We start from the raw sequence: 13,649 nt of genomic DNA, 5'->3' as shown, positions 1-13,649 counted from the left end.
TAGTCAAAGAGATTACTATTCTCGGTCCAGTATTCCTGCACAACATGTGGCCTTTCGAGAGGTTCATGTCAGTCTAAAAAACTATGTTCTTAATCGTGCTCGTCTAAAAGGAAGCATCACCAAGGGATATGGAACAGAGGAAGTCATTGAGTTTTGTGTTGATTTTATTGACTCAATTAATTCAATTGGAGTTCCAACTTCACACCACGAGGGGAGGCTACAGGGAACAGGAACCCTTGGAAGAAAATCAAGTTTGAACAATGATACTGATTTGTTCCACAAAGCACACTTCACTATTCTCCAACAATCATCCTTTGCAGCTCCGTATATCGAGGAACACAAGCAGAATCTATTGTCTCAATACCTGACGAAATCCGATGCCTGGATTATACGTCATCACATGGATACTTTTCCCTCTTGGTTGCGTCAACACCTTATGGTTAACTCCGCGATTCACGAACAACTCGCTTGGTTAGCTAGGGGAACTTCTAGCACAATCGTGAAGTTCCAAGGTTATAAGATAAATGGTTATACATTTTATACAAGAGCAAAAGATCAAAAAAAGCACCAACCAAAATAGGAGTGTCCGCATAGATGCCATAGATAGCAATAGGAGCAAAGACTCATATTATGGTTTCATAGATGAGATCTGGGAACTCGAATACGGACCGCTGAATATCCCTCTGTTTTGTTGCCAATGGGTGAAACTAACTGGAGGTGGCGTAACGAAAGATCAGTATGGAATGACAATAGTGGACCTGACCAAGACTGGATACAATGATAAACCATCCGTCCTTACCAATGATGTGTATCAGGTTTTCTATGTGAAGGACATGTCTAGCAAACCTAAGAAAAATTCAGAAGAGCCATGGGAACCAAAGAGCCATATAGTTCTTCCAGGTAAAAAAAAATTATGGGAGTCGAGGACAACACAGACCAATCAGATGATTATGATCGGTTTGACGGCATGCCTCCATTCGCTATTGAACTTGACTCAAACATCATGCTAGCCAAAGAAGAGGCTCCATACTTACGCCGCGATCATGACCAAGAAACTTTCATCAAGAACTTTTTTAACATTACATTGTAATGCACTAAATATGGTTCACCTTTATATAATGTTATATGACCATCAGAACCTTTGAATTTTATTGTAATGCTTTATGGTGAATTATATTGTAAAGTTCTATAATTTCATAAAGGTAATTGTACTACTTGATACAATTTTTAATTTAACGTATCTATGATTTCATGTGTGTTTAAATTAGTTGAGGTGGAGATTTATTAGATCAATATAAATAATGTTAACCACATACATCAATCGCATTTTTTGCGCGTTGAAAGTATTTTTTTGAATAGTTTGTTGATGATAGTGATGCATTCAAATAATTACTTTAGAAACTTAAACAACTAGTATATAATTAATGACTGATTCAAACTTATTTTAAATATATTTGCTAGTTAAATATATTTTTGCGTGCTCAAAATATGTAATGTTTTAACTTTTTCTTTAACAAAATCAGTGAAAAACATATATAAATTTGTGTGTTTAAATTATTTGAGAAGAAGATTTATTCAATCAATATAAACAATGTTAACCACATACATCGATTGAATTTTTTGCGCATTGAAATTATTTAATTGAATAGTTTGTTGATGATAGTGATGCATTAAAATGATTATTTAGAAACTTAAACAACTAATTTAAACTTATTTTAAATATACTTGCTAATTTAATATATTTTTGCACGTTTGAAATATGTAAAGTTCTTATTTTTTCCTTCATAAAAACCAGTGGAAAACATATATAAAACTATTCGCAAAACATGTGGGAAATCAAAAATCCCAAAAAGGACCTTTAGTCTCAATTGCAAAGTCCACCCGGGACTAAAGGCCCCCTCTTTAGTCCCGGTTGCAAATTGCAATCGGGATTAAAGTGGGTGTGTTAAAATCACCCTCTTCTCCCCTACCCCCGATTCCAATACTTAGTGAAAATCAAGATCCGGCCTCATCGTCTCCCCCGTCCGCCGTCGCCCCGTCTCCCACACTGTCACCGTCCTGCTGTCACCCCACCGTCTCCTGCGCCCACCCCGGCCATCGTCCTCCATCACCCCGGCTGCCGTCCTGAGTCGCCCGCCATCCTCTATCGCCCGCTGCCTCCCCGACGCCATCCCCCGTGTCGCCTGCCGTTCTTCGTTGCCCGCCCCGGTCGCCGTCCGCACTGCCTCCAGCGGACTCCACCGCCCCGCCCCGCCCGAACACCCGCCACATGGTACGGCCCGCCGTGGCACCCCCCCTCCCCCTACCCCTACCCTTTTTTACTATTTTAGTTAGAAAATCAGTAGAAATGCTTAGAAAGTTTGTAGAAATGATTCGAAAACTAGTAGAAATTTGTAGGAATGCTTAGAAAATTAGTATAATTTAGTATAAATGCTTTGAAAATCAGTAGAAATTTGTAGAAATTCTTAGAAAATTAGTAGTAGAAATTTGGTAGAGGTGTTGTATATATATTTTAAGAATATTTTTTGTGATATTATACAAGTAGATGTGTTGTATATAATTGCATGAATTTTTTTAATGTTAAATTTCTTATAGGTTTTCATGTAACTTTCATTCAATACATTCATGCAAATTTCATATAATAAATTTGTTAGAGGTGTTGTATATATAATTTAATGTATTGTTTCATATGTATATTTCAATCAGTTTTATTTCATGTGTGTTTAAAGTAGTTGAGATGGCAGACAAAGAGAATGCAAGGTATTTAATGGAGTACATTATTGCTGGTGGTAGTGGCTCCAACGTGCCCGTAACGTACACCAACGAAAAGGGTAGCTAGGCAAACATGTTCATCAACATGTCCAGTGATGGCAATGAAGAGCCCGAGCCCAAGCAAAACCTTGCCGTGACAGAAGGTTCCGGCGAGGTATATATCATTTCCATTGTTTTACCCCATCTATACTTTCATATTCATTATTACTATGTACTAATTAATGAATCTTGAACTAATAGCTCTCTGTATCGATGAAGTGAAATAAGCCCTGAGGTCATACAAAGATAATGGAGGGAAGGCTTCACATCACAGAAGTGACAGAAGAGGGAAAGCCGATTGCTCCCGAACATGTGGCAAGAAAGTACGTGAGTCAGATTAGGGCAATCGTAAGGGATAACATGCCCATCAGCATCAGGGAAATGGAAGGGTAAAGCAACTGATCCATACACGCTTCCGCCGACACAAAGGATATGTTGTGGGCAGATGTCAAGAAATACTTCACACTTCCCGAAGGTGTCATAGAAAAAGATGTGAAAGAGTAGACGCTGAAGAAGATGGAAACCCAATTCCAGACATTCAAGAAGATGCTGGATGCCAACTTTATCAAGAAGGGCCGAACTCCAGATTTCAATGAGTGACCAAAATTAAGGGACCACTGGGACTCATTTGTCTAATACAAAATGAGCGAAGCCAGTGCGAGTAAGGTTCGCATCAACATTGCCAATGCTAGCAAGAAGGAGTACCATCATCGTCTAGGGAGAGGTGGTTACAGCATTGCATTCCCAAATGGCGCAAGATGGAACAAGACCTAATCAATCGGGGTATCGTACCAGCAACTATTGACTAGCCCGATTGATCAAAAAATTGGTATTACGCTCATAGAGGCAACCTGAGCTAAGAGGATGGGACACTTATCTTCAATGAAACAATACGTCAAAAGGCCGAAAGGCTTATCAAGAACATTGAAGATGCTAAAGCTGGGAAGTTGAAGGTGGATAGAGAGAATGATGAGCTCACATTGGCGCTTGGGAATCCTGAGCACCCAGGACGTTGCCGAGGCTACGGGGTCGTTCCGTGGAAGTACGCTTTCCGAAGGGACATCAACTAGTACAGAAGCTGCAAGCGAAGAAAGGAACAGTAAGAAGAGAGCTGGCGGCGCATGTTAGAAGCCAAAGTGCATTCACAAGAAGTAAGAATGGTGGAGGAAATAAATCATCGAGTGGCCCTGGCAGTTACTGAGATGGCCCAATCTGGATCACTATCGGATCCAAACATCATCAGTCCTTCTCAACACTGAAGCAGTTGTGCTTCCATAGGGGTCCCCAATGAGCAGATGCCAAGATTACCCGTGGACGACCAACGATACCCTGTGAATGACATCACGCAACGCACCTTATGTGAGCTGTATAGACCATTAGGCAACATCACTATTAAGGTATACATTTACATAATTTATGCAATCTTCTCAATCAATCCACACCTCGGGAGTTTAATAACTTCTTTATTTCTACTATATGTACAGGTGGCGTACGGGAGTGCCTTACCAATCCTGCCAGGGCAGACAAGCCATGGCATGGAGATTCCACCTAGCTACGCCAGCGTCGGCCTAGAGCAGATTGTTGATAGTCAATATGAAGGTCTAGAGCTCGACCTCCCGGGAGGTGATGGGGAAAGGACACTAGGAGATGTGCTTCACGGGATCATTCTATGGATCAAACGCTACATCATCATCCCCGACATGGAGGCATCACTGCTCCCCATAGATCCCCCGCAGCGACCATCTCCTTAAAGCTCAAGACCGTCATCACCAACACATCCTGCTCCAGGACCGTCCTCACCACCGGGACCGTCGCATCCAGCTCAATCACCATCTCCATCTCCATTGAATCCTGGTGGTGCGAGCAATGACGACAACAACACCCCTCCCCGATCACCATTGCCGGGACTAAGACCCGCATCGAGCAAGGAACCTGCAGCACCTCTAAAGAAGTCGCGACCACCGCCTTCTAAGCCAAGGCAGCAAAAGAAGAAAACAAAGAAGCCTGAACCCATTGAGAAGCTATTGGCCGATATGACTAATGAGGAATTGCGGGAGGCATCTAAAGCAACTTGCAGGGAGTTCTTCAGAAAATGCGCTGAAGAAAGAAAACTAAAAGAGATGGAGCCAGAGCCAGTAGATCCAGCAAGATTAAAAAAGTTTATTGCCATGTCAAAAGAAAACAAGAAGACTCTACTACCGAACTACGAGCAGGCATTAGTTAAGGCTGATTAGAAGAAAAAATGGAAAGGAAAGTCGTCTTCAAGTCATGATATCCCCCAGCTTGGGGATCCACCAGATAAAGACGCTCAAACTATAGCAGCAATGCCCTTAGAACAACAATTACATGTCGTTGGATTTATGCAATAAATAGGGATGTCTCTTGATGAAGTTCTAGGGCAAGTTGATCTGCCAGCTCCAGAGCCAATTGTACCTAAATGGACCTTTGAGCTAGGCAAGCCTCTAGTAAGGCCTGAGTTGGTACGAAAGCTATCTACGAAGATGTACGAATTCCATGAATGGTACATGAAACGGTCTGCCGATGAGAGGCTCGTGTTTGGTCTTCGGGTTAAACCGATAGATTTTTTCGGTGAAGGTGAGAAAGTCCTATGGATGGAACTCAAGGATATATATGAAGTGTACCATCAGGATGCCCTTGACATCTCTCTCATCAGCGCCTGGGTTCTGTAAGTGTTTGTTTATCAATATGAAATTTTTTGTATGTGCGTCGCCCTACTAAATTCGTCTTCCATTTTATGTAGGATTCTAATTCAGAGGTGCCGCAGAGAATTGTACTTCAATGTTGGATTCATGGATCCATCGCTCGTTAACCAAAGGCAGATATAGGATCAGCCAAAGAAAACATTGGAGGCGGTATACAATTTCTTGGACAAATAAAATTACAAGGAATACATACTACTACCACACAACTTTGAGTAAGTGCGGGTACCGTCTATTTTTATTTTCTTTTTCCTTACCTAATTAATGTTAATTTGCTCTAATATGAACATTTATGTACGCAGTTTCCACTGGATCCTCCTAATAATTATGATTGATAGAAGCCACATCATTGTGTTCGATTCATTGAAGAAACCACCGAAGGACTATCAAGACATTCAAGACATGCTAAACTCATAATAATTCTAACCCTTTATCTTTATGCAAAAGTTGGTTTCCTAAATTATCACTTAACACTGTATCATTCACTATTTTAATCCGCAATGCATGGAAACGATTCCTTAAGCATCACAAGGGTAAATTCAAAGAAGAACTTACATTCAGAACAGACTTCCCAGTATGTATAAAGTTTGCACATTTTCTACATTCTATAACACGAATATTTCATAACTTATTTTATTCCCACTAAAGTGTTTGAGATAGGAATAAGGCAATAATCTATGGGGATACTACGTCTGTGAGCACATGCACAGTTTTGTGGGACCCAAGGGGCCGTCGTCGCATGTTCTATATGTACGTAAAATAAAACTATCAATAATTAATTGTTTTCTACCTTCTTATATTTAATTTTTCATGTAACATTCACATATTTCCAAATTATAGATTTGGAATATTCAAGAAAGAGTCTTGGAGAAGGAGAGGATTTTAGCAATATGTGAAGGTCTCATGGGATTCCTGGTGGAGGAGCTGATACATCCAGCGGGAGAATTTCATTATGACGGATGTTCAGTACCCACACCGACCAACACCACGACAGGACGATCCTAGGAATGAAGTGGATAAATTATTGTATATATAGTAACTGTAGAAATACTAGTTTCATTTGTATAATATACTAAGAATTGTATATATATATATATACACACACACTACTGCCATGAAATATATATACGACTTGCATACAACACTAATATGACTTCCATACAATATTAATATGAAAAAAAAATTAAAAAATCTTAAGTACTAAAGGATACGTGCATGCGCCATGAGGCGTGTTGGCAGGCGCATGCACGCATGCACTTTAGTCCCGGTTGGTAAAACCAACCGGGACTAAAGGGGTCACCACGCGAGGCGCAACACAGTCCTGATTGGTTTTACCGGGATTAAAGACCCCCTCCCGTCTCGAAAATTTTATTCCGGATGAATTTTCAAGATCTTTGAGGCCTACCAATCAAGACTAATGCTTAGTTTTCTACCGGTGCAAGTTTCAAAAAATGCGAGGTGCAACCTGCTTAATTATCATTCTTGTTTCCTGGGAACTTTGGAAGAAAAGAAACAATAAAATTTTGACTCAAAGGAGTCGTCCACCAGATTTTACTTGCAAAAATCAAGGAGGAGGCCCACGCTTGATGCTTGACAGTGGTGGGTGCCAGATGTTTCAGAATTTTTTGGACGGGTGACTAGTTATTTTCTTCGACATGAGTTTAGGCTCCCTCTTTTATTTTGTTTGACATTACTCTTCTCATGAACAGGCAGAATTCCTGCCGGTTCTTTTTCAAAAAAAACAAGTGCAAGGGTGCTGATAACTTTTTTTTTCTGAGGGCGAGGGTGTAGACAACTGACAAATTCATGGATAACGTCAATAATTTTCGGATGCACACGCAGGGGGCAAAAAGGTACTTCTAGCACATGCAATCCTCATCGCTTGTCGCCTGAGTGCCTGACGTGCCCACGCAGTACAGCAGCTGACCTCTTCGTCACCTTGCATAGTTGAAAATTTTGCTCTAGGACACCGTAGAAATTATGCAGCATTTGCCAACAGACATCCTTCAATGTTGAATTTGCTGGTGGACATTGTTCTTTTGTGTCTATTTGCCATCGAACACTGAGAGAAATAAAATATTCATTACTTGCTTAGGAGGAGAGATAAAGAGGATGAAACGTCAGGTTTGCCCTTATTATAGTGGGGCCCCATTCAGTCAGCTTTTTGTATCTTGCGCTCCGCTGCCTCATCTGTTAGCTTCCGCATCCTGCCTTGGTTGGACATCAGCGACGGCAGTGGGCACCAGCAACGGGAGCAAATCATTTGCCGTTGGAGAGATCCAAAATCTCTGTTTCTAATCACAATTGATTGCATGGCCAATTGTGTAGCAAACAAGAAGGCAATCGTGTTTCTAATCCGCATGTCATTTGCCAATTGCCATGGCCGGACTATGGATGCTTTACAAAAGACAAATGCTCTGTACTCGATCTGCTAGCACCACGAGACCCACAGCCACGGTCCACGGGCAGGCGCCGGAGTTGCTGACACTGCGGCTGCTCCAGCTCGCCGGCAGCAACCAGGAGGAGGTCGGGAGCAGTGGCAACGGCCTCGCCCGCCGCGGCATGCATCTCAGCGTCAAGCTGCTTCACCTGTTTGGCAAGCTCTACATCCCCTGGTGCTGGTGCCGGCACCGTGGGCTCGCAGCTCGGCGTCTTCGCGGACCGCGCAGCAGGGTCGCCGCATCGTCTCCAGTTCTCCACGCGGACGCGAGGCTAATCGTCATGAACCGCGACGGCGGCTGCGGGACAACTACGGTGGCAGCTTGGGCGAGGCCGTGGCGGGCTCCACGCGCATGGACTGCGACACCGTGCCTTGCTTAACCGAATAGAGCGGCAAACATGATGGAAGAAATCTCCCAGACACATGGGCACGTGTAGTGCACTACAAAGCTGATGGGTATTTTAGTCCATTCACCACATTTCTCTCTCTTCCCACATAAAAATTAATATTTTATTGACTCCAGTGTCCATCAGCAAAGACCCATGTTTGTTTGAAGAGTGTCCATTAGCAAAGATGCATTTAGATAGTGTCTTCCAACTAAAACCAACATTGAAGAGTGTCTGGGAGCAAAATTTCAGAGAGAGAGAGCATTCACGAATTGGTGCCCCCATGGATGCCATACATTTTTGGAAAACTGGTTCTGGCTAGAGGTCAGTGTGATCCTTACCTTAGGGAACCAATTAACTGCGAGCAACTCACATTCTTTCAATAAAAACTGTTTCTGCTACTTGTGCATGTTACAGACTGTCAAATTCACCTTTCAGACGGTGAGTCACTAAATGGTAAATACTCAGGATCAAGATCAGCAGAAAACTTTGATATCGACAAGATATACCATATTGCCTAAATATCATGTAAAATGCATTGAAAAGAAAAGGTCATGTTCACTTACCCATCTCAACCGCTTTCAAAAAACCAGCCTCTCGAACTCCCATCAAGGTCTCAGGTTCTCTGGCCTGAGTTGATCACTGATCAATAAATCTGCTTGGCATTGTTAAGAAAAATACACTGATTGAGAAAAATGATATTTACTGCGTTAAAAACCATCAGTGGCTAAACAATTCTCTTATGTACTACTAATATAAGCCATTCTCTCTTTCTGCTACAATGTCTTAAACCATTGCAATATATATTGTACAAACAGAAGTGGAGTAGCAACGTCATAATGCATTTGCATACATGACAACGTATGTTGCATGACAGGAACTACTATAAACTAGTGGGTAGTTAATAACATCACTGTACAGATAGAGAAGCACATGGCAACCCTTGCTAGCCAATCAATAATATAATGGAATCTCAACTAGACTGCCAATATCCTTAAAATGTTTTGTGATAGATTCAAATCAATAAATGCCTTTCGTTTTAGGCCCAGCAATTCCATGTTATAAAATATGCAAATACCAAACAGATCAAAAAATCTGCAAACATACATCAGTGCACCAAAGGATGATAAAAACTGAGGCTCTGGTGCTATCTCCTGTATTCCTCACTTTGATCCCACCAAGTGCCTGCATTGACAGATCTGTGTAATAAAATGGTGTAAAGACTAGAGCAGCTAAGAAATTCTATACTGTAAAGAACAAAGCAAGCATATCGTCAGTTGTTTTCCTTATCACATCCAGAAAATATGATGAAAACATTGAAGGTCATTTGTTCAGGAGCCACAACATATGAAAATACTATAGGTCATTCATTTTGTTACTGGTGCTAGTCCTAAAATATTCCATCCTCCTCTCCACATAGGTTGCCCATAGCTCTATGATTCCTACTATCCTCGCTAGGTAGCGAATCTGAACAAGGAGAGGACAGAGGAGCATGGTTTCATTGTTTTTTTATCAACGAAATAGGCACAGTCTTGTGCCCGTTCGTTTAAAAAAAATGGTTTAATTGATTTTTGTGTACCAAGACGACTAAAGACATAAAAAAAGGAAAGGGCATTCATTTGTATGACCAACACTCTAATACAGTGCTGTTAAGTATTTGTAAAATAGAGCAATATTTTGGTGTATAAACAGACAAATTGAACACACTCCTCTAGTTATTTCAGCATTGCGGTAGTCAGTTCTTCATGAAGTCAACAAACAAGAAAAGCAGTATAAAGTCTGAAAGGCTGAAAATTCTTTAGTGCAGGTCTCTTTGCTTTTTCCTCAGACTACCAGAAAAGTATGCCCCCGAAGCAAGGTAAGAGCTTCCACCATACCTAGAGGACTTAAGCACAACTGAACATCAGCAGATGAGCTACCAGAATTCACTACAAGAACACTTCCCACCCTCAAAATGGTGGAAACGACTAGCATCTCTCACGATGATCTTCCTCTGTGAGATTTCACTGATGAACTTCATTACTGTATGGCAGTCCCCACAGACCCGAAGATTCTTTACAATCCGGATCACCGATCCTGGAGGAGACTTGAGTATTCCAAAAGCTACTGCCAGCCTCTCGCTGTGCAAGAACAGATGCTGCTCCTTTTCATGCTCATCCAAGTCATGCATCACAGAGCTAGTATCAGGGACATAACCCCTCTTGCGCATCTCTGAGACCAATTCCTCAAGAAAACCAGTAATTTCTTCTCTAACATCAAGTGGTACCTCCCCGGCATGGAACAGACGAAATTCCTTTCCAGCTTCAATCCAGCTATACCCAGGATTTTTTCTTATTTCCATCTCAGCCATGATCTTTCTTACCTTGGCCACAGAATCCCACTTGCGATTCACTGCATAGACATTAGATAACAAGATATACGTTGAAGGATCTTTTGGTCTCAGCTCTAGTAAATTATCAGCAATCTTGAGACACATCTGAGCATCATTGTGCTTCTTACAAGCACTCAATAAGGCCCCCCAACTAGCTTCATCAGGCTCGTATGGCATTGTAGTGATGAGTTCTTCAGCTTCTGATAAATGGCCTGAGCGACTAAGAAGGTCCAGATAGCAAGTATAGTGTTGCAGTCCAGGCTTGATGCCATATTCCAGCTTCATTGACTCAAAAATCTTCCGGCCTTTCTGAACAAGACCAGCGTGACTACAAGCATAGATCAAGCCAACAAATGTCACCTCGTTGGGCTTAATTCCTGCATGAACCATCCTGTCAAAAAGAGACAATACTTCCTCAGATCGACCGTGCTGTGCCTCTCCAACAAGAATTGTTGTCCACGAGATGATGTCACGGACTGTAATCCTCTCAAACACTTCCCTAGCAGAGTGTATGTCACTGCATTTGGAGTACATGTCAACCAGCGAGTTTCCAATGATCATGCTGGACAGGAATCCAAGCCTCAAGGCAAAACCATGCAGCTGCCTGCCCAGAAGAAGCGCAGCTAGGTCTGCCGCACCACCGATGACAGTGGCTAACACAAATGCATCATCAATCCTGACACCATCATGCCTCATCTCAACAAACAGCCCCAATGCGCTAGAATTGTTTCCAGCCTTGACAAACCCAGAGATGAGCGCAGTCCATGTGAAGAGGCCGCGTGCGGGCATGCTCCGGAAGAGTTCCAGCGCCTCATCAGTATAGCCGTTCGACGCATACCCAGAAACCAGCGCAGTCCACACGACGTTGTTCTTGACACAGATACTGTCGAACACCTTCCGGGCATCCCCGGGGACGCCGCACTTGCAGTACATGTCGATCAGAGACGACTTCACGACGTCGTCGCCGCTGTGCGGGGAGGCGACGAAGTGGGCGTGGAGCTGCCTGCCGAGGCGGAGGCTGCGCAGCCTGGCGGCGGCGCTGGCGAGGGAGGCGAGGACGAAGTGGTCGGGGCGGAGCGCGTCGTCCGAGAGCATGCGGCGGAGGAGAGGGAGCGCGAGCGCGGGGGTGGGGGAGTGGGAGACGGCGGCAAGGAGCGCGGAGTAGAGGTGGAGGTCCCGGCGCAGCGCATCGTCGAACACGCGGTGGGAGTCGGCGAGGAGGCCCGACCTGGCGTAGGCGGAGACAAGGAGAGCAGGCGCGGGGACCAGGTGAGAGAGCCCCTCCTTGAGGAGACGCGCGTGCGCGCAGCGGACCGGCCGCGGCGAGCCCGCCGCGGCGCGGACGGCGGCGGCGGCGGCGGGAGAGAGCATGCATAGGAGGGGAATTGAAACGACCTCCGCGCTACTAGCCTATTGCCCCAACCGCTGTGCCTACCCGTCCCGTCTACCCCACCATCTCGACAGCTTTTTTCTTTTAACGGGGTTGGATTTCATTATCACATTACTTTTACATCCAGCCGGGTGCCTACGATGAAAAGAATGATTACATAGAAATCCACGACAGAAGCACCCAACGATCCTCGCCGCTGCCGATTGCCATTGACACTAACCGAGCCTTCTCAATCTCCCGCAATGAAGAAGAACCCAAGATAAAACTCGCGGCCGGAATCCAATCGACAAAAAGATCTTCGAAGCCCATCAGTAGCATATGCTGTTTTTCCGTTGAACACGCCGGGCAGTCCTCACACACCGGCAACATCCAGTCGACAAGCGACAATCCCGCAAAGGTAACCGAAGAATACCAGCTTGGACACACGAGCAGATGTTGAGCAAACCTTACAAGGCAGTCATTGACGACAACGAGATCGTCTGAACCACTTCGAAGGGACAAAATTATGGTATAACCAGAACTACCCTGAAAGATCAAAGCACATCCAAAACTTCTCCACGTATCCATTACCGTATTCTGGTTTACAAGTCCACTCGCAATTGCCTATCACGGACGCCACCTTGAGACGACAGCCCAAAAGACTTCTTGACCCACAATAGTACCAGGTAAGGCATTCAGCCCATAAGACAGTTTGCGCTGCTGGGTGTATGCTGCGCTCAGCTCAAAACCAACAACGTCGGGCGGAAAGGCAAGCAACAATAGTAAATCTAAACTTAATCCTCTTCATCTCCTTCCTTCTGCTCAAGGCAGTGCCGCCGTGCTCACCGTTGTGCGCGACGCTGGCACCTCCTCTCCTCCGTCACGGGTTCATGACAGTCTGGTACTAGAGTCATGATTTCGAAGTGTTGTGACCCAAGTCCCACTGGAGCAGTGTGTGTGATTGGGAAGCAAATTGGAAGAAATTTTTCTTCCAATTCGCCTTTAAATCCTGTAAATCCAACACATGGTGACCTTGTCCTCACAAGGAATTGACGCTGGCGCTCCCTCAGACACCTATCCACCTAATTCACCACCAAATTCTGCCACCACCACCACCACCGCTACCTCCATAACTCCGAGATCCTTGACACCACCGCCACCAGAACCTCGACAACGAGGGAAGAAGACACGTATACCAACGCTGTCGATAAGAAATGACTACGGTCACCAACGCTGGCCATCATGTATAAAATATCATGTTTTGCCTTGTATTTGCTACAAAATATCCTCTACACACGTATGGAATGTATTGAATACTAGTAAAATGCACGTTCGGCACGCACGTGTTGTTAAAAAACATAATAAACAAGAATTATGTAATATTTTATTGAACCAATGTAGATAGCAAAACGACATTAGTCTGAACTATTCGATAACCTAAATGCACTTCTAGAATATGCTGTTCAAAAGGATGTTCTGTTCTTCCATCAATTATTCTACTTTTTCCTGGGTACTCAATCTTTTGCTTCAAACCATAGAACACCGCCGTATA

General features: G+C 43.7%; 1 protein-coding gene across 4 annotated transcripts in view; it reads right to left on the bottom strand.

The window, feature by feature from the left end:
* Nucleotides 1–12,170, bottom strand: part of LOC117850450 (pentatricopeptide repeat-containing protein At4g14050, mitochondrial) — a 28,185-nt gene extending 16,015 nt beyond the window's left edge. The window contains exons 1-4 of one of the 4 annotated variants that reach the window (XR_011897798.1): nt 10,235–12,170; nt 9,465–9,542; nt 8,924–9,012; nt 3,791–4,140 (exon numbers count right to left, since the gene is read on the bottom strand). Coding sequence is in view for 1 of the 4 variants with exons in the window: in XM_034732275.2 (XP_034588166.1) it covers nt 10,273–12,099 (1,827 nt within the window). In the remaining 3 variants the exon portion in view is untranslated. Of the gene's footprint in view, nt 1–3,790; nt 4,141–8,716; nt 9,557–10,234 lie in introns of those variants that run through there. The other 3 variants (XR_004639269.2, XR_004639268.2, XM_034732275.2) reach the window with 3 other exon arrangements.
* Between the last annotated feature and the right edge of the window lie 1,479 nt (nt 12,171–13,649).

This window comes from Setaria viridis, chromosome 3, assembly GCF_005286985.2.
Source record: "Setaria viridis chromosome 3, Setaria_viridis_v4.0, whole genome shotgun sequence".
Lineage (NCBI taxonomy): Eukaryota > Viridiplantae > Streptophyta > Magnoliopsida > Poales > Poaceae > Setaria > Setaria viridis.
The sequence above is the reverse complement of the archived record's forward strand: the minus strand, read 5'-3'. Positions and strand labels throughout refer to the sequence as shown.